The following is a 25,674-nucleotide window of genomic DNA, read 5'->3' on the forward strand; positions in this document are numbered from 1 at the left end:
TATCCATTTGAAGATGGCATCTACACGCTACCTGTTCAAATATTGAAAGCATTGAAAGGTCCTCAATCCATTGCATTATAGGACATGAGTCTTTTGGCTGTTGTAATATCAGTCTTTTAACAGTCAAGGGAGGAGGGATCCATTTATGCTAATCACTTGTTAATTTCCATGGAGCAGGTAAATAATTTAAAACAGCGTGTACATCAGTGAATATTAAAGACTGTTCCAGTACAAAATTTATCTGTGTGATAACCTCCCTGCAAAAAGCAGCACCTACTGGACATTGCTAAAATACTGTGACTCAAGGCTGCCTTGAGTCCCAGCATTGGGAAAAAGGTGGGATATAAATATAATAATAATAATAATAATAAGAAGAAGTATGTTTAAAAGAAGCATCAGCTGCACTGCACTGCCAGCAATGAGCTGAATTAGACAATTGCTTATTAAAGAGATGTTGCAGTGTCCAAAAGACACGGAACATTTTTTTTTGCTGAATATGACACAGCCTAAGATCCACAGAAGTGACAAGCATGATTAAGCATTTTATGGTGGTGCCCACAGCAGTTTCTCAAATTCCCAAATGTACCCACGAATCCAAAAAGGTTGAGGACTCCTGCACATTTCAGGTTTGTTTGTTTATGAAATATTTATATTCCATGTTTGTGTCTTTAAAAAGACCCCTGCACACACACGATGAACAACAAACCTTAATTAATTTTTTTAAAAAAAAACACAATCTTAAATAGTTATAAAACAATAGAAGGAGATAATGTCAGCTAATTTAAACAAATCCCTTTCCTACCACCACCACCCCTCCGAAACCTAAGCAGTTCAAGGTCTGTTAAGTCCATGTTCCCAAGTCCAGCCAAGTTTCAGGAACTGTAAGCTGGAGAACACACCCTTCAGGTCTAGATTTATGTGTGACCAAGCATGGCCCTGACCTGACCTAGTTGAATGTCATTGCTATCTAGCCCTATATATACAAGGGCATCATTAGAGGTGGAAGGAGGATCAGCCCTCCATCCCTTCTGCCTGTTTCAGATCTCATGTGATTATTCCTCAGGACCACATTTATCTCTGTTCACTGGCTTTATACTGAATGCCGATTGTTATAACTCTCCATCTCTGTAGAGATACATAATACTAGAACCCTCTCTCGTAATACTAGAACCCTGGGTCGTCCCATGAAGCTGACTGGTGGGAGATTCAGGGCAGATAAAAGGAAGGACTTCTTCACACAGCGCATAGTTAAACTATGGGATTCGCTACCACAAGATGTAGTGATGGCCACCAGTTTGGATGGCTTTAAAACAGGGGGTTAGACAAATTCATGGAGGAGAAGGCTATCAATGACCAGTTGCCAGTCTAGACCAATTTACTCCCAAGTCCCATATTGAAAGATCTTCATTGGTTGCCAGTTTGTGTCTAGACTGAATATAAGATGATGTTTAGACCATAAAGCCTTAAGTGGGCCCTGCCTTCTTACAGGAATACCTCCCTCCATATCAGACCCATCCTGCATCACTTGCTGAATACAGTCCATCAACCACAGCCATTGGCCTGTCTGGTGCTTGGCAATAGAAAACAAGACCAACAGAGAGCCTACCAGGGATATGAACCTAGCTCTCCCAGGTGCAACATCAATGCTCTGTCCTAATGCTGGGGGACCTGGGTGGTCCTCCAGGTGTTGTTGAACTAGAACTCCCATCATCCTTGACATTGGCCATTCTGGCTGGGGATGTTGAGAACCAGAATCTGAGAATATCTGGAGGACCACAGATTCCCCACCCCTGTCCACCATATAATACCATCTCTTTGTATTAGAACTTTCCACAAGATGTAATGATAGCCAGTAATTTGGATGGCTTTAAAAAGGGATTGGACAAATTCCTGGATGAGAAGGCTATCAATGGCTACTAACCCTGATGGCTATGTGCTACCTCCAGTATCAGAGGCAGTATGCCTATGTACACCAGTTGCTGGGGAACACAGGCGTAAGGGTGCAGTTGCACTCATGTCCTGTGGCTTTCCAGTGGGCAGCTGGTTGGCCACTGTGTGAACGGAATGCTGGACTAGATGGACACTTGGTCTGATCCAGCATGGCTCCTTTTATGTTCTTACATACACACACATATATACATAGCATCATCAATTTTACATAATGATTTACACCAGGGGACCTTTTTTCTCAGACCTTTTTTCTCAGTCCAAGGGCCAAATTCCAGTCTAGGAAAGGTCTCAGGGGGATGCATTCCATTTGTGTGCAGGGCCAAAGCAAAGTGGGTGGGGGCCAAGATGTGATTTTAAGCCTACTCAAAAGCAAGCAGGATGGAATCACTCAGCAGTATTTTCAAATATTATCCCAAATACCAAGCCTTTGCGTGTCGACTCAGAAGTAAGCAGGGAAAGCTTCTGCAGGACAAGCCTCAGAAGTAAGCAGGACTGAATCTCTCAGCAGCTTCCTCTTTAGAGTTTACTTCCCCACTTCTGGCAGGGAAAAGCTGTTCTTTGGAAAACCAGCTGATAGAAGAGCTTTTCCCTGCCAAGAGAAGGAAAGGCAGTGGGGCCTGTGGAAGAAGCTGGATACGACCCACTAGACCTGAGGTTCCTCATGCCTGCTTTACATAGTACAGGAGAATAGGGCCCTGCCTGATTAGCTTAGGGTGCAATCCTACCTAGATTGGTGGAAGCCTCCGAACCTGGAGGCAACTGCCTATCCAAAGCAGGGCAGGAGAAGCACGGAGGGGATTGTTCCTGAAAAGTTACACAATTTTAAAATACAGAGGATTTTTTTCTAGTTACAGCACTGATGTATCCAGAAGCAATAGTTTGAGCCTTGTTGAATCTAGCTGCACTTACTAAAATATTTGCTGCTTGTAGCACCACAGAAACTGAAATTACACCCCTGCATAGAAGCAAAATTTCAGGGCGTCCTGATATGTTTGTAACAGAGTAAAGGCAGGTTGTCCCATGCCATTCAAGTAAGTGAGATTATGATGCTTTCAGAAATACTGGTAACATGACTTGCAGTTTATCTGTGCTTAAGTCCCACTGTGTTCAGTTGTTCTTACTCCTTTGTGAGTAAGAACATAAGAAGAGTGGTGCTGGATTAGACCAAAGGCCTATCTAGTAAGCATTCTGTTCATACAGCGACTAAGCAGATGTCTTTGGGAAGCCCACAAACAGGACAGGAATGCAATAGCATCTTCCTGCTTGTGTCCTGCGCCAGCTGGTATAGAGAGCCCTACTGCCTCTGATACTGGAGGTAGTAAATAGCCATCATGACTAGCAGTGATAGATAGCCATATCCTCCATGAATTTGTCTAATCCCCTTTTAAAGCCATCCGACTTGGTGGCCATCACTACATCTTGTGGTAGTGAATTCCATCATTTTACTCCACACTGTTCGAAGGAATATTTCCTTTTGTTTGTCCTGAATCTCCCACCATTCATCATTCATCATTGAATGACCCCAGGTTAGTCTCGTATTAGTCTAGTTCACATGTAACAACAGCCCATGGGTTAAACAACCCATGTGTTTTCGAAGATGAGCAGGAGTGCTGTTTGTATTGTACCAGTCACTTCCGCTTTTAATCAACAGCCATTCGTAAGTTGTTGAGCATGACGTGTGAACCTGGAGCCCATAAACAACTCAGCGGTTAACCCAACAACAGACCTTGGGTTAACCACTGTGTTGTTCAGCCCTTAATCAACCCAGCGCTCCAGGTTCACATGTCATGCTCAACAACCCACAGATGGGCTGATTGTAGGTTGAGTAAAAGTGGGAGTGGCGGGTGTGCAGGAGGTGGTGCACGTGCGCTCTCTCCCACTTATGCGCGATAGCACTTTGGTTGTTTAAACCATTGTTACATGTGAACCAGGTCAGAGAGAGAAACTTGTCCCTATCCACTTTCTCCACACCATACATAATTTTGTACACTGCTATAGAAGGGAAGCGAAAAGCAAGGGAGAAAGGGGAAGATATATCCAACTGAATGCAGAGTTCCAGAGAATAGCAAGGAGAGACAAGAAGGCCTTCTTAAATGAACAATGCAAAGAAATTGAGGAAGACAATAGAATGGGAAAGACTAGAGATCTTTTCCAGAAAATTGGAGATCCCAAGGGAACATTTTGTGCAAAGACAGGCATGATAAAGGACAAAGAAGGCAGGGACCTAACAGAAGCAGATGAGATTAAGAAGAGGTGGAAAGAATACACAGAAGAACTATACAGGAAAGATCTTAATATCCCTGACAGCCATGATAGTGTGGTCACTGAACTTGAGCCGGACATCCTAGAGAGTGAAGTCTAGTGGGCCTTAGGAAGCATTAGTAACAACAAAGCTAGCGGAGATGACAGTATCCCAGCTGAGCTATTTAAGATCCTAAAAGATGATGCTGTTAAAGTGCTGCATTCAATATGCCAACAAATTTGGAACACTCAGCAGTGGCCACAAGACTGGAAAAGGTCAGTTTACATTCCAATTCCAAAGAAAGGCAATGCCAAACTACCGTACAATTGCGCTCATATCACATGCCAGCAAGGTGATGCTCAAAATCCTACAAGCTAGGCTTCAGCAGCATGTAAACCGAGAACTACCAGAAGTACAAGCTGGGTTTTGAAGAGGCAGAGGAACTAAAGATCAAATCGCCAACATTCGCTGGATCATGGGGAAAGCAAGAGAATTCCAGAAAAACATCTATTTCTGCTTCACTGACTACGCTAAAGCCTTTGATTGTGTGGATCACAACAAACTGTGGCAAATTCTGAAAGAGATGGGAGTACCAGACCACCTTACCTGTCTCCTGAGAAACCTGTACGAGGGTCAAGAAGCAACAGTAAGAACTGGACATGGAACAAATGATTTTTTCAAAATTGGGAAAGGAGTATGACAAGGCTGTATATTGTCGCCCTGCTTATTTAACTTATCTGCAGAGTACATCATGAGAAACGCCGGGTTGGATGAATCACAGGTCGGAATTAAGATTGCTGGGAGAATTATCAACAACCTCAGATATGCAGACGATACCACCCTAATGGCAGAAAGCGAAGAGGATCTAAAGAACCTCTTGTTGAGGGTGAAAGTGGAGAGTGCAAAAGCTGGTTTGAAACTCAACATTAAAAAACTAAGATTATGGCATCTGGCCCCATCACTTCCTGGCATATAGAAGGGGAAGAAATGGAAGCAGTGACAGATTTTATTTTCTTGGGCTCCAAGATCACTGCAGATGGTGACTGTAGCCATGAAATTAAAAGACGCTTGCTCCTTGGGAGGAAAGCTATGGCAAACCTAGACATCATAGTAAGAAGCAGAGACATCACCTTGCCGACAAAGGTTCATATAATCAAAGCTATGGTTTTCCCAGTAGCAACGTATGGCTGTGAGAGCTGGACTATAAGGAAGGCTGAGCGCAGGAGAATTGATGCTTTCGAACTGTGGTGCTAGAGAAGACTGTTACGAGTCCCCTGGACTGCAAGGAGGTCAAATCAGTCCATCCTAAAGGAAATCAACCCTGAGTGCTCATTGGAAGGACAGGTACTGAAGCTGAAGTTCAAATATTTTGGCCACCTAATGCGAAGAGAAAACTCCCTGGAAAAGACCCTGATGCTGGGAAAGATTGAAGGCAAAAGGAGAAGGGGACGGCAGAGGATGAGATGGCTAGATAGCATCACCGATCCAACGAATATGAACTTGAGCACACTCCAGGAGAGAGCGGAGGACAGGAAAGCCTGGCGTCCTATGGTCCATGGGGTCACGAAGAGTCGGACACGACTTAATGACTGAACAACAACAATCATGTCTCCCTGTACTTACCTTTTTTCTCAACTTCCCCATACTTTGTAACCTTTCCTCATAGTGAATTGCTCCAGACTCTTGATCATTTTGGTTGCCCTTTTTTGCACCTTTTCTGACTCTACCATATCATTTTTCAGGAGTGGTGACCAGAAAAGTGTATTCAGGTTTGCAGCCTTGCATGTTAACAAAAATTAATCAGCGACCTTGCCATTTTGAAGAGGACTGGGGAGGACCTCCTAACTCAAACATGGCTGATTATACTGTTTTAAGAAACTGTACTAAAAGTCAGTTTCTCTTGCATGGAATAGCACAGACCTTCGTTCTATGGCTAGCTAGTTGGGAGATTATTAAAGAAGAAAGTGTGTGTGTGTGTGTGTGTGTATGTGTGTGTGCGCTGCTGCTGCACTGTGCACCTTTATTCAACCTCGGGAGACTCTAGCATAGAGAATTACAAGAACACTCAGAATTTGTATTCTGCACCTGGGACAGGTGCAAAGTCTGTCATGACAATTTCAATACAAAGTTAATTCAAATCTGGCACTTAGCACAATATTCAATACCATCACATGCAAAGGCAATCACTTCTCTAACAATGAATCAGTTGTCAGTATATATCCTGATGTCTGTCTTGCCAAGTTTCCCTTTCTGCAAAACATATCTTCTCATCCAAGGTTTGTCTACTTTAGAGGAAATGGTGTTCAAGCTAGCTGACTGAATTTAAATCTTAGGAAACTTTTGACCATCAAATTGTCCCATGCCAAAGGTGGGTGTCAGACTTATCCCCTTGGGCCACATCTACATGGAAATGGTTTCAGAAGCATTTTCTTGTTATATCTGGATTGTCATGAAATTGCTCTGATCTGTCAGTGGCACATGAAGCAAGAACAGTGGAGTATACACTGCCTAAAAAACTGCTTTCACAGGTCAAACAGAACTTGAAGCTGCTATACTTCAGGGTTGGGTGGGTGGAGTCCTGCGAGTAGAACTGAACATCATCAACCACATAGGTGCTGCTCAGTGAATGAAAGAGGCTTGCTCCCTGCCCCTTTCAGTGCTCCCCTGTTCAGGAAAGTTTGATGGAAGAGATGAATTACATCCCGTACTTTACCCCACACTTCTTCCCTCACATCCACCAGGGCTGTGAAGCAGCAATATTGAAGCCTTGCTCCCCACGTTAGTTATTATAGCGCACTAATATGACATTGCATGATTACGTGATTATAGGACTGTGAATCACCAGTATTGAAGCCCTGCTCCCCACATGAGGTACTGCCCCAGTACAATTCAGTTCTGACTATCGCACTATTGCGACATTGCACAATTGTGTGATTATAGGACTGTGAAGTAGCAATGTTGTAGTGCAAAGTAAAAATAAACAGGAAAGGCCAGCACCCAAACAGCGCTACTGCGTAATAGTGCTAAGTGGAAAGAGAAGCCTGTGTCCAAAGTGGCTACTGCCAATGGGGGGGGGGGAGGAATGGGGGAAAAAAAGGGATGGCCCCACTCCTTGACCAGGTCACAGCTAGGTCCCAGACACACCCCTAGGCACGACCAGTATGCAGAATTTAATGCAGGGGAACGGGGGACACTGCAGCAGAACCGCGTGGGAGCTGCGTTTAAGGAAAAAAAGACATACTAAAAGGACTTTGCAAAAATGCACCTTTTTGAGTGGGAAGCTTTGGAGTGGCGGTGTCATGTGTCATAAACAGCCCTGATGTGCTCTCATGCCGCACTAAATCACCTCTGTAGATTGGGCTGTGGTTTTCCAACAATATCACCCATTTATTTGGGGTAGGTGTCCCAATAATATAATGGCTTCTTTTTGGAGATGTTTCTGCCCTTACACAATATCCCTGAATGCACTCAGAATATTTCTAGTACCACTGAGATGAATTGGGAAGTGGCTAGATGTCTTGGGGAAGGTCTGTCCCAGTTTTTTCAGTGTGCCTGGAGGACTAGAAACATGCATGCACCTCACCCTCCCAAGTAATTTTGCTTATAGGTTTTTGATCAAGAGGCCACGTTTTCAGAGGATTTAGGATCAATGACAGCAGCTGAATGCTAATTTGCTTTTATTGTTGCTGATGTCCTGCTTGTTCTTATTCTTTGTTGCAATAGGTTTTAAAAATTTGTATTCATTATGTCCTGACTACTGTTATTAGCTGCTGGGGGTGGGGTCTTGATGGATAGAAAGGCAAGATACAAATATTTTGAAAGAATGGGATTTTACAACCTATATTTAATTGATGTTCACCATACCATTGATGGAAATGTGACAGATATATGCAGATAGATGCATAACACTGTGTAAAATAAGTGGACAGTTTGTGAATGTGGGGGAGTCTAGTGATCAGTGGTTCAGGATCTGAGCAGATATCCTGCAGTGTCCAGAACAAGTTGACAGCTTAGCACATGCACTACTTTCCTTTCAGAAGAAAATGGGGCAGGGGTGCATGTAATAGTAGTTCATCTCCCTACCTGCTTTGAATTGAGCAAGACGGCAGTGAAGTTGCAAAGTGAACCCAGATCCCGTGCAGCCAATAGCTAAGGAGGTTTCAAAGACTGCAGTCTGCAGTTACCTCTCCCCTCCCCTTCTTTCTGTCAAAACTACCAATTTCCTGCAAATCTTAAACTTCTGTGCTTTAATGTTTTACCCTATTCATATCTCTATGAGTAAGTGCCATAATAGGCTGGCTTTGAGTTTACTATTGTGATATAGGTGATGGCATAAAACAATGGATAAATTATATACACATTGAATTTACCCTTTGTCCTGCGACTGTCATTAAGGAACATGGGAATTGGGGTGAGATATTTGTCAGCTATTCCAGGGCATAAGCTAGGAAACTATGTTTTCTCCTTTATGACACCCCTATTGTGTCACCAGCGTTCACATTGGAGCATCTTGCTATGTGTTGGTGTTTGTGTGTGCGCTCACTCTGAGCGGTTTCCAGTGTTCATCTAACTTAAGTCTCATTCATTTCAATGGGTCTACTCTAAGTGAGACTAACATTGAATACAACCTCCTGTGCTTATCTTCTCATGTCTTACTTGCTTCTGCGGGCTTCTTAGCAGGTAGCAAAGCTGGTTCCAGAATTCTGTGGGTCACTAGTGAATCTGGGGTCTTGTCAATGCATTAAAGTTGCAGTCACTATGTGCTGCAGTTTGGGTTAATCTGGAAAAGCCCAGCCCATCAGGATAGGCCACACTTTCCACACAAAGGCCCTGTCCCATAATGACACTAGGGAAGGGTCTAGTAGCCAAAGGTCTACTCTGTAAAATACTTAACATAAATGTCAATCAGGTTCATTTTATGGCTTTCAGACTTGAGGCCTGAAGCATCCTCAATATGGCTCAGACAAGGTACCTTAGACCAATCAAAGTAAATACTATACCTCCTGACTCCAATTAGCTGAAAACATTTTAACATTTAATTGCCCTTCTGGTTAGATAGTAAACATTTCAATCAACAGTATGGCTAACCTATGTCTCCATTTCATTAGCATAACTACTAATATTTTTTTCCTAAATACAGTTTAAAAATAATAATTAGACTGGACAGGCTAGTGCTGCAATTACATTAAAAATCAGAAAATAGCAATTTAACACACACAACCCCTTCTGGAAAGGTGTTGGCCAAGAAAATTAAAAATAGCCTCAAGGTGGAGGACAGTTCTTGCTTCCTTTCTAAAGTGGTATGAGCTGGCAATTCTCCATTCTGCACGTCCACAGAACTGGGCAACGATCACTCGGAATCTTATCCACAAGCACTTTGGGTTCTGTTTGTATTTGAAAGAAGACAAAAGACAATATAAAACTAATCTGAATACAACAGAAATGCTTATACTCTTCCTTTGCACCAATGTGATTTCAGATGTTGCTTTCTCACTGTAGTGAAACATCCATTTATTTTTTACTAGCAAATTGCCCATTATTATGATAAGCTCTGTGTGTGTGTGTGTATGGAAACTGTGGGGATGATATAGTGTGTAGTGTTATGTAGCTGGGCAGAGTTGCATTGCAGTGTACATAGGATCTCCTGTCAGTGAGAACTGGACTACCTCGTTTTTCCCTTACTGCAACTATGTTTTCAAGTGCTGGGAGAAAATGAAGTGGTGCTTTTGAGGATACAAGTGTGATGGGCCGTAGTGATCTCAGCTATTAAGAAGCATTGCGCTAATATCTGCCCAGCCTCAGTACCCCTTACAACAACCAAGTAGTTATTGCAGTGCCTAATTTCACCAGGTATTTTGAGAAGTCGCTACTTTTGATAGCTGTTTTAATATGTTTGCTGCCTGTTGTAGTGATAGGTATTAGGTTCAGGTCTTATGTTTTATGCTGGAGGCCTATGGTAAGCCAGTGTGGTGTAGTGGCTAGAGTGTTGGACTGGGAGCCGGGAGATCCAGATTTTAGTCCCCACTCAGCCATGAAACTCACTGGGTGACTTTGGGCCCATCAAAGACTCTCAGCCCAACCTACCTCACAGGGTGTTGTGATGATAAAATGGAGAGAAGGAGGATAATGTAAGCCACCTTGGGTTTCTTGCAAGAGGAAAAAAGGCGGGATATAAATGCAATAAATAAATAAGGATGGGATTTTTTATTTTTAAATGGAAAGAAATGAAATAAAACCATCTAAGGTTGGTCAGTATTATTATCTTCATATTGTAGATCCAAAAGCTCTATTTGACAAATGGGGAGCTCATCTAAAACCATGTAATGATTTCATGGCTGAGGAGAGATTTGAACTCAGGCTCCCCCTGCTCCCAGCTCATAGCTCACACTCTTGGCATTACATTTCAAGTTCATATATACTAGCTTCATCCTTTGTGATGTGGACACAAAAGACGGCAAACGCACATTTGCAATAATGAAAAAATCAACTTGCTGAAAGATTTCAAACAAATGTTGAGAATTAAAATACGTTTTAAAATGAACAGATTGTTCTATATTACTAGTGCAAATCCTGTGTCGCCATGGGGGCTGTTTGGGGTGGAGCAAATAAACCGGCACTCAATCGTAGAGGAATAGGAGACTGTTTGGTGCAGAGCCAAGAAACATACTGCTTTCTTTCACCCAAGTTTCTTCCAGTCTGTTGTGTTGCTTCATGTCAACTTTTCCTCTTTTTTCTGGTGTCTTGCCTATCTGTTTTCATCTCTTGTTTTTCTCTCTCTTCTCCTCCTGGTGTCCTTTCAGCTCTTTCTCCTCAGCTTCTCTTCCTCTAATGATCACCAACTGACTTTTCTTCAGGCCCTTTCCCAACATTCTGTGCCTGTCCTTTCATTGGCCCAGCACTCTATGAGCTCACAAGAGTAAGCATTATTATACCTGCATACACACACTGTGTCACATGTTACATCACATGCACAGTGTGGGGACTAGGCATTAACCTCCCCTTTGTCTCATCCCTCTCCCTTCCTAAGCTGCCCAATGCTCAAGCTTTGAACTTTTTCAAATTTTCAAAATTTTCTCAATCTTCAGTTTAAAACAAAAATGAGCGAAATCAGTCCGGTAGATCTCTAGTAATAAGCCTTACACTACTGTGTTCTTATATAACATAATAAAATAAGGGTGGAATCCTATGGGTTTGGAGGCGGCCAACTATCCAGTGCAGGGCGGGCAGAGCACAGAGGGGAACCTCTCCTCTGTGCTCTGGCCGCCTGCATTTGCAGCTAGACAGCTGATTTTGGCTGTCTAGCCAGGGCGCATCGGAGCGGGGGTGGGGGGAGGCTGGACGGTGCATAGGAAGCGTCGTAACAGTGCTTATGCGGTCTCCTCCCCCCACCCCGGGAATGCCCCCCTTTTGCCCACTCTATACGGTTCTTACAAGCGCCGAGCTGGGGATGAACCGTGCTGCCTACAAGGTGGCAGGGGAGGGAGTGAGGAGCTCGGTTCCTAGAAACCGAAAAATCCTATGGCCATCTAGACACTGTCTAGCAGCCATAGGATTGTGCCCTTAAATCAACACTGTTCTAAAGGCAGCCATCAGTAGAAATAAACTGTACTAAAGTCAGCCACTGGTAGAAAGGTAAAATTTCAGGGCTTTATAGTACAGTCCTATATCTGGCCTCAGTAAGAAGGAAATCTTACTGAGTTCTACTGGACTTACTCCCAGATGTGTGTATGTTGCAGCCTTAGTAAGTTAAAAAAAAAAAAATAGGCTCACAAACTTATATATTGTGATAAATCAACATTAAAATTACTGTTTGGCTACTAGACATTAAATCAAAACTGACAAAAGGCTTCTCTACACTTTGCCATGCGACTAGTTCATTTTTTCTGCTCTACAGACCCCCCCCTTTCAGGCGGCATATTATCATTAGGGTGGGGCTGGGGAACTCAGGCCTGGGGGCGAAATCCAGCCCTCCTTAAGTGCCAACCTGGCCCCCTGATGGCTACATACCCTTTTCTTGGCCACACCTCCTTTTCCCCAGCCACCAGTTGTTTGGTGGTTTCTGGGCTTTTGTGCAGTTTTCCCCCATTCTAAAAGGTCGAAATGCCCCTTCTAAGGCTTAGTTCCTGGCCGGAAGAGCTTGAAACTACAATATGCTGGTATTTTTGGCCCCACCCCTTTTGCCTTCAGCCCCACCCACTACTGGAATGTGGCCCCCGAGAGCTGTTCTCAAATTGAATATGGCCCTTGGGCTGAAAGATGTTCCCCACTGCTGCATTAGGGTGACAATATGGCATGGGTGGCAGTGGAGTGAGTTTTGTTGCTCATCAAATGTCACAGGCCAATAGAGGACCAGGGCAGTTATGCGGACATATTGCACATAGTACTCCAAACTGCAGTAGTCTCCCTCACTGGGGAAAAAAGTATATTTTTTCTAGCAACAACAAATTTCAGTTTTAATGCAGGGAAAATACAATTTCCCTAGCCCAGAACCATTTATTTTAGGAAAGATTGACTGGAATCGGCACAACAAATATACAACAACTGTGTGTGTGTGTGTGTGCGCGCGCGTGCAATGAACTGATTGTCCAAAAACTTCATTGGTAGTAGTTCCAACCAGACTGTGCCTGATACACAATAATTTCTATAGCATTTACAGTCTGTAAAGCTTTACAAAGTTTACAATCATGGTTTCTTTCATCATCGTTACAGTCTTCTGATATCAGTTACTAATATAAAAATATTCCCATTTTGTTAATGGGGTTGTCATCCTTTTCTCCTGCTCCTGTGCAGCAACTTGACACACAGAAATTAAGCAAATGATGCTTTTGCTGGCATGAAGATAGTGATGGGAAAAGCATCCCCTCCTAAATTTCTATGTGTTGGGCTGCTACTAAGGACAGAGGAGAAAGAGCAGTAAACAAAACGTGGGCAACCCCATCTGCAGATTAGGGAACCAAGGGTAAGAGTATCTGTGTGTTAGCCAGCAAGTTTATGGGTTAGTCAGATCCAAATTCAGACCTCTATTGTCCAAATCAAGTACCTTGTCAACTAGATGACCTTTAACCTAACCTAATTAACTGTTGTGCAAATGACCTAATCTTATGCAGTTAGGCAGGCCTCACTGTACACAGGATTGGGCTGCATGTTTCCCAGAAAGTGAATTCACAAAGTTGTTGTTGTTGTTGTTGTTCAGTCGTGTCCGACTCTTCGTGACCCCATGGACCATAGCACGCCAGGCCTTCCTGTCCTGCGCTCTCTCCCGGAGCACTTGATGTAAAACTGGGGATAAGGCTGCACACCCATGCCCCACCTCATTGTCCCTATGCACGCTGCTCCCTCAAAGCCCCAACCCTACCATGTTGAGCAGCAAGTTCTGCAGGTATTTTACTTGTGTTTGCTTGAACACAAGTAGAACTCTTAGCATGATCAAGAACCCCCCCCCTTTTTTTTGCATTAGGTTGTGCCTGGTAGATCTTGGGCTTCTAGTAAAAAAACTAAAGTAGATCCCATAAGCCTGGAGTTTGCCCTTCACTGACCTATGGGTCCTGTTACCCTAAATTCTTTCCTAAACTAGGGGTAACTATGATGATGACATATCTCCAGGGATATGATCAAACAGCCTAATCTGTTTGCAATGATGTTTTCAACATGATCTCAATAATTGGTGCATCTGCGTGAAAGTGCTGTTCAGCAGCTGCATTACTGGCATGACTCTAATACTGAGTGGCTAAGGCTGCAATCCTATCATGTTTAGACAGAAAAAAAGACCTACAACTCCCAGCATTCCCCAGCCAGTATGGCTGCCTGGACAATACTGGGAGTTGCAGGACTTTTTTCTGTCTAAACATACATAGGATTGCACCCTAACAGACTCAGCTTGAAATCAGAAAGTCTCCAGTTTGAATCTCACCTGCCATGAACTTACTGGGCCAGTTTAGACATCTGAAGAAGCCTACCTTATCAGAACCGAACACTGTGCTCATGCATGTTTCCCGTTATTCCCATTTGGCTCCTCTTTATCGTGACATCTGAACTGGGCTGCAATGTGGCTTTAGGAAAGCCTCTCCAGCCCTCATATCTAGTATGCAGCTGTCAAAGTAGTAATAATTTTATAGTTCAGCTACAAGCAATTACAAGTTCAGAATGGACATTCTGAGTTGAGCAACAAATTTAGCAGTCAGTTCTCTGGTTGCACAAATAAGAGCCAGCGTGGTGTAGTAATTAGAGTGTTGGATTGGGGCTTGGGAGATCTGGATTCTAGTCCTCACTCAGCCACGAAGCTCACTGGGTGACACTGGCTCTTACCCTAATTTACCTCGGAGGGGTGAGGATAAAATAGAGAGAAGGACCATGTAAGCTGCCTTGGGTTCTTTGCAAGAGGAAAAAAGGTTGGAATATACATGTAATAACAAATAAAAATAAATAAATAAAACAAGGAAACACACAAACATTTTCATTATCAAACAACAGAAAACATACAAATTCATGAGGTATAACAAAATTCATCTTGTGTCTAAACTCAGACAAATTTTTTTCATATGGATCATATTCAATTTGGGGAAAATACTGACTTACCTTACAGGGTTGTTTATAACAAAAGAATGGATGTGAAACGCTTTTAACACTCTAAAGAGCTATATAAATGCTAAGTATGATTACTGTTACTGGAGGCAAATTAAATATGTGCAAGATCCTGCATTTGTCACATAAAGCATAATTATAAATAACCTAAATAGAGTAATTGTTGCCTAACCACCCTGTCTTCTGAACAGAGAAGTTTAACGGGGCTTATTTCACTCTTCTAAGTGCTTAATGACACATGAAGTGGGGATCCTAATTGGCATGGTGAGAACAAAAGAGGGGTGATAGTTATTTTAGGTTAATCAGCGTGGAGAATCTATGTGTGAACATCTTGTGAATTTAGCGGAAGAATAGTAAAAAAAAAAAAAATTATGGCTGAGATTAGGCGGCTCCTTGCTGTAGAGCAGCCTTCCCCATCCTGGTGCCCTCCAGATATGTTGCACTACAACTCCCACCATGCTGGCCAGGAAACGATGGGAGTTGTCGTCCAACACATCCGGAGGGCACCAGGTTGGGGAAGGGTGCTGTACAGTTTCTCTTTTCCCGCACAGCTATCACATGTGCCCTTCCCCACAAGCTCTTTCTGCTTTCTCCCTCCCCTAAATTTGCCTCCAGTGCCTCTGACACGTGCGCCTTTCCTCCTTGGGCCCCCGTTTCTCCTCCCTCCTGGCTGGTTCAGGCTACAGGTGCTACCGCTGTTTTTATTCTTTCTTCAGCCAACCTGACCCATGATCCCTCCGCATGGCCACTAGGGACTTCCTTTTCCCTTTAATTATTGCTGTTCATTTGCTTTAATTGTCCCGGAGCCCCGTCGTGGCTCAACGACTCACAGATCTGGTTCAAGCTTCTCCACCCCATTTTAAATTACTCCTGAATTCTTGAAGGAATTTGGAGCAGAACCCTCAAGAGTGAGGATTTGCCCTTTTACACTACATCGTGCCCCTCCCCAGACCCGTTTTTATTTAATTACATTTTGCGTTAAGTGTAAATGCTCAGGATCCTAATCGGGCAAAAAAAAAAGGAAAGTCGCTACATAAAGAGAAAGTGCAGGTTTTCTTGCAAAAGAAACAAGATTCTTCTCTCTCCCCCCGACCAAATTTAAAACGAGGCACACCCCCCACCCCCCCGGGCGTGTCAAGAGAGGCAGGAGCAGGCAGTCACACGCACGCGGGCGCCGCCGCTTGTCCCCATATCTGCCTCTCCCTGTGGGTGTTTGAAGAGGGCGCCTCCAGTCAGTTAACTCCTGACGTTTGGGTATCATGTGAATGGTTGAGTTCCCATGGTTCCGTGTGAGCTCGCCTTGCCCCACCCCATCTCTCCTTCTCTCTCGCTCCCCTTCCTCTGTAGATTTTAATAATTAAAATAAGAATAAGAAATCCCGGCGAAATGCAAGAGAGAAGAGGCAAACTAAAATAGGGGGCCGAAGGGGAGCTTCTCAGAGGGGAGCTATTTTTGTTTTGGGGAGGGGGAGGGGGAGGAGGAGGAGGGGGAGGAGAGGGGGGGGGAGATCGAAATTGCCTTTTCTTCTCTTCTGTCTCGCTCTCTTTCCTCCCCACCTCTCCCTCGCTTTTACTCCTTCGCTCCACGCATTTGCCGGAGAAGCAAAAGAGGATTCAGCCGTCTGGAAACCTAACGTGGAAAAGCGCGAGCGGCGGCACCGAGAGGAAAGCGAGAGAGGAGGGAGAAAGAAGAAGAAGGGCCTTGGATTAGAACAACCACCATTAGGGGAGGAAGAAGCGACAACAGCCGCCGCCGCGGAATATCGAGAGAAGGGAGAAAATCTACCCAGCCCAGAAAGGGGCGCGGGGACTCATTTTGCCCGCCAGCCAGCCAGCCAGCCAGCCAGCCGCCGAAGGGTTGGCGTTGACCCCTTCGGGCGCTTCACCCTTTTTTGGAGAGGCGGCGCGCGTGTTTGCAAGGGGGAAGCCAGCAAGGAGGCGAAGGGCGAGCGAGGGAAGGCGGAAAAAAGGCAAGAAAGGCAAGAAAAAGGAGCGAGGAAGAGAGACGGTTCTAGGTTCTCCGTGCCCAGGATTTGGGGAGGTTTCTCTGCTCGGAGCCTGGCTGCCTTGGATCCGAAGGAGGATTTATATATAGAAAGAGAGAGCGGGGAGAGGCAGAAAGAAAAAACGAGTGCGAGAGAGACGGCTCTTAATATTATTTTGCCCTCCCCCACCATTGAGGGTGGCGTGGAAGCTGGAGAGAGAGAGAGAGAGAGAGAGGTTTTTAGAAAACAACACCCTAATTTTGTTGTTGCTCCTGCTGCAGGGTTTTTTTGGGGGTGGGGGGAAGGGAGCCGATTTTTTTAACCCGTGATCCTGCGGAGAATCCCCCCACCACTCTTTCGGTGTGGGTTGCCAACTCTCCCTCCTTACCCTACCCCCAATCCCCCCCCTTTTTTTTTTTTTCGTTTTCTTCCTTGAAAAAAAAGAAAAGAGAGGATCTGCATTGCGAGAGGATCTGGCCGAGGTGTGGGGGAGAAGGAGGTGGAGGCCCGGCTTGAGCAGTAGCAAAGTCATCGCTCCCCCCCCCTTCCCCCAACCCCCACCTCGTAGTAGGCTCCGGGCTCCGCGATCTCCATGTCTTTGGGCAGCGGCAGCTGTGAGTAGAAGAATAAAATAAAAAGGGGGGGAAGGAGACAGACTCCCCCCCCGCCCCGTCCGCCCAGCCTTCTCTCCAGCAAGCCCCGATTGCTTCCTGCGCCCTTCCCTTCCCTTCCCCTCCTGCATCCCCTCCTTTTCCCCTCCCAACCTACCCCTCCCCCAATCCTCCCCCCTCCCCCTTCTATTCCGCCCCCCAAGATGGGCTGTTTAGGGAACAGCAAGACTGAGGATCAGCGCAACGAAGAGAAGGCGCAGCGAGAGGCCAACAAGAAAATCGAGAAGCAGCTGCAGAAGGACAAGCAGGTCTATAGGGCCACGCACCGGCTCCTTTTGCTGGGTAAGGGCGCGCGGGCCGCGGCGGCTGGGGGCGCGGGGGTGTACTGGTAGGAATGCGTGGGAGGGGAAGGGCAGCCTCCCCCGCACGCCCTGGGGAGCGGGCAGCGCTGTTCTCAAGGCCCGGGTCTCCCTGGGTAACGGGCGGGCTGGGTGGCAATAACGGGGCCGAGCAGTGACTGGGCAAGAGGAGAGGTGGGGCCCTGCCTGCCTGCCTGCCTGCCTTGTCCTAGCCCCGAAGGAAATGGGCCCCACAAGGCATAGGCGGCAGACCGCAGGGCAGAAGGAGAAGGGGCTTTGGGGGGCGGAGGTGTAGGAATTTAAGGAAGCCCCTCTCGGCTTGATAGGTCGAGCCACCCACGGGGCCGAGGAAAGAAGGGAAAGGGCGCGGGTCTCCAGGGGTTGGTTGTGGGGAGAAAAAGGCAAAGGGGGCCTGGGAGAAAGTAGGCCTCGGGCCCTCCAGTCGTTGGGTCCTCGTACTGCAGTCATGGTTAAGAGGCGGGGGTGGGGGAGTTGTCAGGAGGTGACAATTTGGGGGCAGAGCTGGGGGGAGGTGGTAGGCGTAGGAGGCACATAGGAGAGGGCCATGTTCCCTCCCCCCCCCTTATTTTTTACAACCCCTTTTGTGAACACGGAATAAACCAAATTGCTTGATTATCTTCACCCTCCAGAAAACTCCCTCAGTGCATGATGATGAAAAGGTTGCTTTTCCTTATCTGCCTTCCCCACGTCGTGGGACCCCCTCAATGTATAATTTGTAAAGGTGAAGTTGTCCTCAGGATTTATTTATTTTCAAAAAATCATTAGTTGCAGATAACCTATAGCCGGCTTGGCCTGTTCTTTTTTTTTTAGACTCCCTTGCCCCGAAAACATGGTCAGTATATAAAAGGTTGCTTCGTTCTATCTTTTCTGTTCTCTTCACTCCCTATGTATAATTAAATGCTGCATGGAAAGGGGGGTTATGTGGAGCACCCGTCTTTTCAAACCATTAGTCTAGCACTATTATGGGTTGATGGGGTTGTCAGTGATGATTAAGTGGAAAGTAATTTAAAATAAGGAATATATTCTTGTGATCTATACCGGTAGCACGATTTTGGGGTGCTTGCAGCAGAATGTTCAGCACTACCATGGATGTGCTTGCTGCCTGTAAGGCCGTAGTGGGGACTGAAGTGAATATGATAGGTGGGGATAGGGGATATCAAGAGAATTTGGCCTCACCTTTTGCCCATTGGGGACAGTACACATGGCACTCACATCCTTGCTGGAAGTGTGTAGAGTTTTGCAGTATGCTGTTGTGTTGGCGGGGGGGGGGGGGGATGGAGTGTGTTCTGGATAAATGGGGAGTAGGGGGAAGGATTTAGAAGGAATGGAGACTGAAAGTGGAAGCAGCAAAGGAAGCTTCTGAAGGCAAGCTTGCATTCTTCCCTTTGTCACTTTTACGGTCATTAATGTTGGAAACAAGGTTGGAGAGAAGCTTTGGGGCACTGGACTGTTTTAGCTCCATATGGATTTTAATATCAAGTGTTGGCCTATTTGGTGTATTTTCAACAGACCTTTCTAAAACACTACCTGAAGACTCTGGGTTATCGTATAATGAACATTATTCCATTTTCTGACATACAATGTATGTGACATGTTAATATCTAGAGTATCTAGGGTCTTCGAGTATTGCTTATGAATGGACTAAGATTTTTGGAGGAGGAAAAGGAAGAGAAACTAGGATTGCTTCAGTAGATATTATTTTTGGATGTGGCTTAAATGTGGGGTGAGACTTTACATCCGTAGTTTGGAGAAGGGATCTAAAATTAAAGTATAAGAACTATAGCATCATCTACTGCGTTAAAGGGTTGGTTAAGATCCTTTTTAGCATAACTTGGAGGAAAATGCTTGACTTTAATATCTGCACAATGCCTGTGTAGAGAAGTGTCACAAGGGCTAAGATTTTAAGAATGCATACTTGAGAATGTCTGTTTAAATCAGTTGGGCTCCTCCATGCAACTATGTTTTCAGACACAGGGTGTAAATCAGTCGCTGGTTAAATATCCAAAACGGAAGCATACAGACATTTTAGGCTGCAATCCCATGCACACTTACCTGGAGTAAAACCCATTGAGCTCAGTGGGGCTTACTTCTGAGTAGGCATGTATAGGATTGCACTGTACATGTCTCTTTGAAGCTATGGTTATTACAAAACTGCCTGGAGAAAATGTGCAGGCTCTTCATAATTAGAACATGGCTTCCTCATGTGTCTGAAATATGACTGCCCCAGATGTGGTGGTTTTAAAAACTGTAGTTATATACAGTCCTTAAGACATTCAGTGTAATGATGTGAAATCTGTGGTGTTATGGGGTAAAATATATAAAATCCAGAAGCAAAAAGCACAAGTGCACATCCTTAGTAGTTTTTCAGTATGTTGTGAACACATTAAGAATAATGCAGTAGAAAGAACACATAACAAGGTTTTTCATTGGGCTATATACATCTTAAGGGCCCTCAGTATGATGAGAACCATTTGATTGACATACCAGTAACAAATGTTCTGTGCTTTGTATTTATATGCAAAACATAATATGTGAGAAAAATAAGAACTTCAGCCTTCTGTATATAGCTATTAGAAATGTCCGTGTTAGGGCTGGATTTTAAATTAGTCTTTGCCTAATTATTTTAGCTCTTCCTGTAATAGGATATATCATGATACATCTTCAGGATGGAAGGTTGGAGGAAACACCTTTGCTTCTGATTTGGTTTTTATATTACTTGGTAGGGTAGATTGTTTGATTTTTGGCATATTGCAACACTGTGGCTGTCAAGTACTTTATGCAATTCTTGTCCACCCTGTAGAAATTCTACTGAATCTGTTCCTCACCAATATTTATCAAGAATGGGGTGGTTGGTGGTGGAATGACGTGAAGGTCCTATGCTTTGGTATTAAAACGTTCTTGGTTGGATTTGGGGAAGGCCAATGATATTAATAGTGAAGGGGGTATTAATAGTGAGTCCTTGGAGGGGGAGGGCTGGATGTCTGTGCAGACTGAGACACTGAAAGGGAAGGTGGAAATTAGAGAAAAATATACTTTGATATATAGACACTAAAATTTAGTTTTTGTATGAGACTCAAAATGGAGGCTTGTACTGTCAGTGCCGGGGAAAGCCTGGCATTGGAGAAATACAAACAGTGCCTTCGTGATTACTGTCCTGCTTGGTCTCAGTAATGTCTCCTCTTTCTGAGGCTTATGGAAGCGTTATAGGAAAATGAACTGCAAAAAGACGCTAGAGCATCTGTATTGCCAGGGCAGGACTTGTGTTCCTGCAAAAGGGGGGAAGTGAGCTTTTCTATAGAAATATTGAAAGTTAACAAGTGGAGGGTTTGAATATCTCCGCCAGATTTTGTGGCTCAAGCCTTCCACTGTGCAGTTTGAGTGGGTGCAACATGCTGATTGAACAGGGAGAAAGGGGGCTTTCTTGTTTGTGGAGTGGGAGAAAGAGAAAAGCGTTACTTGTAGGAAGCAGAATGAAGGAGGTTTTCTCATGGGGTGAATAAAATGGTATTTTCAAAATGCAGATTTGATATGCAACTTGACGGGTATGTGCGTGGGGGTGTAGAGCATGTGGAGGTGATGGGAAGCTTCTTTCAAGGATGCAGATGGGAGATGGAGAGCATGAGGAGGCTCTTATGCAGCACTGTAGTGGAATGGTGGCAGAGTTGTATATTTCCAAATGGCAATGTCCATATCCTCGGTTTCAGTGTATTAACTGCCTTATGGTGTGATTAAAGGCGTAATAAACAGACACAACTGGCAAGTGCTTGGCTCAAGTATGAACTGCAGTGTCTCTTTCATTCTCCCTCTCTGCTTTGAAGTGGTAATTGTTTGAGATGGCTCCCTTTTCCCTCCGAGATACTGAAGTTGCCCCTGCCTCAGTTCTCCCTTCTGCTTGTTTTGATGAAGACATTGGAAAAAAATGGATAGTGAAATATTCCCGGGTTTAGTTTTGACACATGACTTCAGCTGGACATTTATTTTTAGCTACAGTTGCAGTTTCCAGTGGCAATTACTACTTATTTTTCCTTTCAGTTTTCAGTCTTGTGGTGAGTAACCCAGGTTTGTGGATTTGAATAGAAGCAACTCATGTGCCCCTGGATCTCTTCTACTTCCTTCTGAAACTGATTTATTTTCATTTTCTAGGTGCTGGTGAATCTGGTAAAAGCACAATTGTCAAACAAATGCGGATCTTGCATGTGAATGGATTTAATGCAGAGTAAGTCATTTATATTACATTATTTGAAGATGTTTATGCCATTCATTTGTAAAGCTATTTTTTATTAATTTTTTGTGTTACAGAGAAATTGGATGTGCCAGCTTGGGGAGGATTTATTGGCTCTTTTGTTTGTTTTTGTATGCAGTGTTTTGTTTAGTTTGGGGTATTGTGATTGGGCATTACAAGTATATAAGGGAGCCTGTTATTAGCTGATTGCATCAAGGTTTCATTTATCAGGCTTTATGAAGGCAAAGGCTTTTCTGCAGTTTCTACTACAATATCGTGGACTTGCTAGGTTCTACTGTACCACATTAATTTGTGGTGCTCTCAACATTTTCTCACATAGAAGGGTCAAACACAAAGTAAAACTGCATACACTTAATGAAGGAGCATTAAGGTTTGCTTCAGGAAATTCATCATATGCTGGTATCACATTTTGGATCACTGAGGGGCTTTTATGATTGCCGTTTGATTTCCATTGTTGGGATAAAATTACAAGGCTTTGGGGTTTTTCTGTTCTACTTTATGGTCATTTCTGGTGGCCCAAGTACTATGGAGTGTGAAGACGTATTCAATATGTAATTTATAACTTCACGTAAATACTTCAACGTAACAACTTGGTCACGATCTACAAGTAACCTGATGGCTTCTCTCTTTGGGCATTTGGGCATAAGCCTGACTGGAACAAATCCTATGAGCAAGATTTTGTCCTCATAAATTTTTAAGCTAAGCTTATTCAACTTAAAAATATTTTAATTAGTATCCTAGGTTGGCATTCTGTAGCTTGTAAAGGAATGTGTGCTCCTATGGCAGACTATCTTTTTTTTAACAGAATACTACTTATCATTTAATTTTCACGATAATGCCACAAAGTTCCTTTTTTGGATAACTTTGGGCCAGGATCCAGAAAACTGCTCAGCTTGTTCAGTACACCCAAGTGTACTTTCTGTCTCGTGGACAGAAGCTGCTGCATAGTTAGTCTTGAAATTCACGGTGAAGGTGGGAATTGCAAAGGCCGTTCATGATATGGCATGGAAGGAGGTCCACTGTTCAAAGGACAAATGTCCCAAATCCTACAAACCCTTTGAATAGCCAGCTGTATTTGGATTGCAGTGTTTGGTTTCCCCATTGTGCCTCCATCAGTCACACTATGGCTAGCAGATAACATGAGAGTTCTGCTTGGTCTGACCAAAGGCCCAGCATTCTGTTTCCCACAGTGGCTACCCAGGGGCTTCCAAGAAGAACAAGGCAATAGACCTCCCCTGTTGACCCCCCCCCCCCAAATTGATATTCAATAACATACTGCTTCTAAACTTGGAGATTCTATTGAGATACTATGACTAATTGTCATTGAAATCTGTGAATTTGCCTAATGTCCTTTCAAAGCAATCTAAGCTAGTGGACATCGTTTCACGTTTTGGTAGTAATTCCATAATTGTGTGTTGTGTAAAGAAGTACTACTGTCTGTCCTGAATTGACTGCCAATTGATCATTGGACAACTTGGGAGAGGAGGGAAAAATTCTCTCCCCACCATTGATAGTTTTATAAAGTCTATCACTGCATCCTTAGTTTTCTTCTTCTTTTTCCTCCTGAAAAGCCCCCTAAAACTTTAGCCTTTCCTTGTAGGGAAGGTGTTCTAACCCAATGATTATTTTTGTTGCCTTTTTTTATATCTTTTCTGGCTCTACTATATCGTTTTGAGATGAGGTTACCAGAATGGTATATAATATTCCAGATGTGGTCTCACCATAGATTTGATAAAGACATTACAGTACTGCCACTCAGTCTCCTAGTTCAGATAACATGACAGCCCACCGTGGGTTAATTAATTCCATAGCACATGGTCTGTTTTAGGGTTATGCAAGGGTTGTTTAACCCTCAAATAACCCCCACCAGCCAGGTTTGCATAACGTGACAAGCCATGGCAATCCCTGGCCCAGACTTGTGTATTAATAATGGTGACCAGCATGCACTGTAGCTCTTCGCAGGTAAATTAACCCACAATGGGCTGTGTTGTTGTGCAAACTTGCCCATTGACTAGCAGCAAGACAGTAGTAGCTACAATGTGACTTAGAGCAGACTCTGCTTCGTAACTGTTATAGTAGCCCTATCAAAAATGGTGGTTGTGGATTCATGTGGCTCTTATTTTAGAAAAAAAAATACTCTGAATCCACTGATGAGGAAGGACTACTTCAGATCATGTGACTTCGATTTGTAGCTTGTTTTTGTTGGCAGTATGATAGTTGTTTTAAAGAATCTGATCTGTTTGTGTGCTTTGGATTAATACAGTTTTGAACACCTGCACCTTTTAGGGTTCTGCATCAGAAGTAATTTTCTTTGAGAATTCAGTTAACACAACCTCAGCATACACATAGTGTCCAGGCAAAATCTGCTTTGCTCCAGAGTAGTGACAAGTTGCCCTCCTAGGAATCAAGTTCTTCATTGTTGGATGAAAATTGGACCTTAATTTCAATCTTAGAGGTGAAATCCAGCTGTTTGCAGTTTTCTGTAGTTGCTAGCAAAATGTCCATCATGATGGTGTGTATGCGTGTTTGTCTAGGGCTTGTAAAGTGCAAGAGACTCTGGGAAATATTCTGCATCTCTGTGTGCTCTGGGGACACATCACACTCCTCTTCATTTCCATAGAATTCCTGTCACTCTTGGTAGCAGGAGGTTGGATTTTTGCCCTCACCTCAGTGCTGTCCCCAAAAACATAGCTTTACTTTTCCCCATAGGAGTGAGTGGGAACTATTCACTCCTGTGGGTCAAAGTCATGGGATGTACTCAGTGCCATTATTCTGATGTCTAAACCTGTTTCCTGTCTCCAGTGATCCTAGCTGTTGAGAGTCAAACCTTCTGTGTATACATGGTCCTTCCCCTCTTTGGCTCATCTTGCTCCTCCCTCCCAGGTCATGGTAGGTTAGAGTGTGACACAAGTTGAACCTTGGCAATTGGTTTTCTATAAATACAGTTATATAAACTAGAAGTGATTTCTAACAAAAATGTAAACTCTTGCTATAGTGCTTTTTCTTTTTTTTCTTTTTGATGCAGTAGCAAAATAAGATGCTTACAGGGGCAGGACCATTTTTAGGGGTGGCCTCACACTTGTGGCACTCTCTCCCCTGAGAATTCTCCTTCTCCCTCCCCCTTGCAGCCTTTAAATAGATGCTAAAATGTTTTATTTCACCAAGTTTTCTGATGATTTGGCCCCTATATCTGATTTTGCCTGGTGCTGTTTCATTGTCTTTCCATTATTATATTGTCTTTAACATTTCTCTTGTAAACCACCTTGTGAGGGCTTGCCTTGAAAGGTGGGATAGAAATAAATATAAATGTGCTTAACTGAAACTCATTTAGAGGCATGCCAATGTGGAGTACCTACATTCCCCTAGGTGTGCAGAAATGTTCCACAATCCTGCATACTTAATATTCTATCAGTCACTTGGGAAAGAAGTTCAATGCAATATAGGGTTGGAGTATGTATAAATTTGATACTGGTTTGCATCAAGTGGTGTCCCTCTGCTTACAGAAGGCACTTTGATGCCATGGTAGCTTCCATCAGTGGAACATGGAAGGAAGTGATTTTTGCTGATTTTCTTTCCCCCCTGTAGACCCCTGTGCCACCTCCATTGCTAGTCAGAAGGGTCCCCCACCCTTCTGGAGTATATTTAGGGGGATGTGAGAGAATTGTCAAAAATCTCCACCTTCC

General features: G+C 43.9%; 1 protein-coding gene across 4 annotated transcripts in view; it reads left to right on the forward strand.

The window, feature by feature from the left end:
- The window catches only part of GNAS (GNAS complex locus), a 304,178-nt gene that overhangs the window by 112,265 nt on the left and 166,239 nt on the right, over positions 1 to 25,674 (forward strand). For 2 of the 4 annotated variants that reach the window (XM_084854281.1, XM_084854282.1), the window contains exon 2: positions 21,892 to 21,964. In XM_084854281.1, coding sequence (XP_084710407.1) covers positions 21,892 to 21,964 — 73 coding nt within the window. Of the gene's footprint in view, positions 1 to 16,054; positions 17,711 to 21,891; positions 21,965 to 25,674 lie in introns of those variants that run through there. The other 2 variants (XM_084854284.1, XM_084854283.1) reach the window with 2 other exon arrangements.

The sequence above is a fragment of the Heloderma suspectum genome, chromosome 4, assembly GCF_057233095.1.
Source record: "Heloderma suspectum isolate Gila_16-S chromosome 4, 16-S_ref, whole genome shotgun sequence".
Taxonomy (NCBI): domain Eukaryota; kingdom Metazoa; phylum Chordata; class Lepidosauria; order Squamata; family Helodermatidae; genus Heloderma; species Heloderma suspectum.